General features: G+C 36.6%; 1 protein-coding gene across 1 annotated transcript; it reads right to left on the bottom strand.

Annotated features, from left to right (window-relative positions):
• Positions 1–1,153: 1,153 nt before the first annotated feature.
• K441DRAFT_652609 (uncharacterized protein) lies at positions 1,154–1,524 on the bottom strand (the record flags this gene model as incomplete). Its single annotated transcript, XM_067647392.1, has 2 exons — positions 1,324–1,524; positions 1,154–1,224 (listed from the first exon to the last, which is right to left on the bottom strand). Coding segments are annotated over exons 1-2 (236 nt in total), but the record flags the coding sequence as incomplete, so codon positions are not given.
• Between the last annotated feature and the right edge of the window lie 966 nt (positions 1,525–2,490).

Below are 2,490 nucleotides of genomic sequence, written 5' to 3'. Positions count from 1 at the left end.
ACTATAGGGAGAGGAGTTAAAAGAGCCAGAAGGAGTTAGTGGTAGAGAAGGAAGATTCTACTATATTGTATCTTAAGAAGTTGGCATTAGTTATACTTATAAAGGAGCTTAAATCTATAGGCCAAAATCCTTACCTTCCTTAATAATATCCTCCGCTATATTTAAATGTCAAAGCACCCTAAAACTTAAGCCCTATTTAGTCGGAAATAGATCTAGTTAAGCTACTTAGCTAGTTCTTTAAGTAGCTGGCTAACCAGCTAGAGTTTAATAGCGAGAGGTAAAGGGCTATTTTAGAGCCAATTAAGGATAAGTTAGTAGAGGAAGAATGGAATATTAACTCGCTAAAGTTATAAAAGCTAGGTAAAGGCATAACGTTAGATTAATAGGAGCGCTATAGCTTTAAGATTGGAACGCTATATAGAATTAGGCCTCTAATCTTAAAGTTTAAGCAATTAAAATAGTATCTATCTATTAATCTATAATATATCCTGCTTCTTAGAAGTAAACTCCTGCATATATACTATATACTTAACTAACAGCAAAATATAAAAAGCTCTTAAAGCTCTTAAAGTCCTTAACTAGCTATTAGTTCCTTCTAATCTAAGCCTTAATATCTTTAAACGTAGCCTTAATTAGATTATAATCTGGTAAGTATGGTGGCAGGAATTTTAGTAAGACGCCGTGTTGCTTACAAAGCTCTCAAAGCCGTATTAATTTGTGGATTGCCACGTTATCAAAAATAAGGACTAATTATAGCCCTAGATATAGTATACAATGAGGTAGTACCTGCTCCTCTATAAAGGCTTTAAATATCGCAAAGGTAATAGAGCCTTAAAAGATAAGGTAGCTAAGATATCCGTTAACTGCTAACGCTGGTAAAACACTCCACCTTTCTAACCTCTTAAGTACGCGTAATATACCACATATAGTCCCTTCTGGTAACTAACCGTACTTCCTATCACCAGTCCTTTTATTTGCTGCTAATTTGTTAAGAAATATAAGCTGCTCTGCTACCTAGCTCTTCTATATACCAATCCAGGCGTTGCGGAGGGGGGCGCTCCTTTAAGCTGCACGAGCTGTAACTACCTTCCGTAACTAATAAGCTCTCTTAAGAATACGGGCAATAGTTGTGGCAGAGACTTAAGTGTTAAACTCGTTAAATAGAAAGGCCTGCATCTTATCTATATATGCGGTTGGCTGATCTTTAAGAAAGTTAAGAAGCTTCTAAAGTACGTAAGCAGTTAGTAAAAATCTCAACACTATAGCGGTATATATTACCGTTTCTTAGTAAGGTAATAGAGCTCTTAGTCGCCCAAGAATAACGGTAGGAGGAGCGTACGGTTCGCCCCAAATATTAAGGTTTAATCGTATCTTATAAATAATCTTCTTGCCCACCTTTACAGCCTCCGTAATGGCTAGTACCGCCTTATTAGCTTTAATACGAATTCTAATTCTATAAACGACTTTATCTGGAAGGCGGCGGCCCATAATAACTTCAATTATGGTGGTTAAAATTAAAAGAATTGCCCTTTATACAAATTTTGGTGGGGGGCGATGCAGCCTTTTCGCGTCCTAAGCGAGTTCCTAATATTTCGGTAATAATAGTATTAAAATAGCTATAAGCGAGGCAGGGGTAGGATGTAAGGGATATTATTATAGACACCTTAGGTTGCCCCTAGGACAACCCCTAGACGCCCCTTAGAAAGTTGCCGGTTATATACTAAAGGCATATACCCGTAGTATATAGTTTCTACAATCCCTAAGGCCTTACCTTTTTAAGGATTCGTCTCTCTTATTAATCTATCTTGTTCCAATTGTGTCCTTATAGCCCCCTATCTATAAGATCCCCTTATATTTAAATCCTTCCTACTTCTTTTTAGAAGGGTAGTTGGCTTTAAGGACCAGATTATTTATTTATATCTTTTGTTTATAACTACTATCCTCCCTTAAAATCTTATAATGACTTAAATAGAAACTCTATGGATACCTTATAGAAAGCTATTGCGTAAAGGTAGAAAGGTCTCTCTAATAGTGAGAGATTGCAATAATATAACCCTCTAGGTAAGACGGCTAAATAAGCCCTAATACCTAGATGCTCTAGGAGCTTAAAGACTCTTATATACCTATAGTTACCGCTAAGGAAAACGTAGATACCCTCTATAACGGTTATAACGCTGCTAAAAAGTAACTAGAGCCCCTTCGGCCCCACCTAGGCCAATTAGAAGATTAAGCGCTAAAGGCAACTCTAAGATCTTCCCTTAAGCTAGAAATACTAGAGGAATATACTAATATATCTAACTAGAGAACCAACTAGAACTCTCCCGGAAGACCACTAGCCTATAATTAGTATAGTAGTAGTATATAAACTACTTATAAGCTAAGCGGGCCTACCCCTTTAGATAATCTAAACTAACTACTAATTTAAGACCCAAGCCTTATTAGGAAGCCTATACTAGCTACTAGTACTAATACTACCTTTATAGCAGGAGC

The sequence above is a fragment of the Cenococcum geophilum genome (genome assembly GCF_001692895.1).
Source record: "Cenococcum geophilum 1.58 unplaced genomic scaffold K441scaffold_4, whole genome shotgun sequence".
In the NCBI taxonomy this organism is placed as follows: Eukaryota; Fungi; Ascomycota; class Dothideomycetes; order Gloniales; family Gloniaceae; genus Cenococcum; species Cenococcum geophilum.
This window is presented reverse-complemented; position numbering and strand designations above follow the sequence as displayed.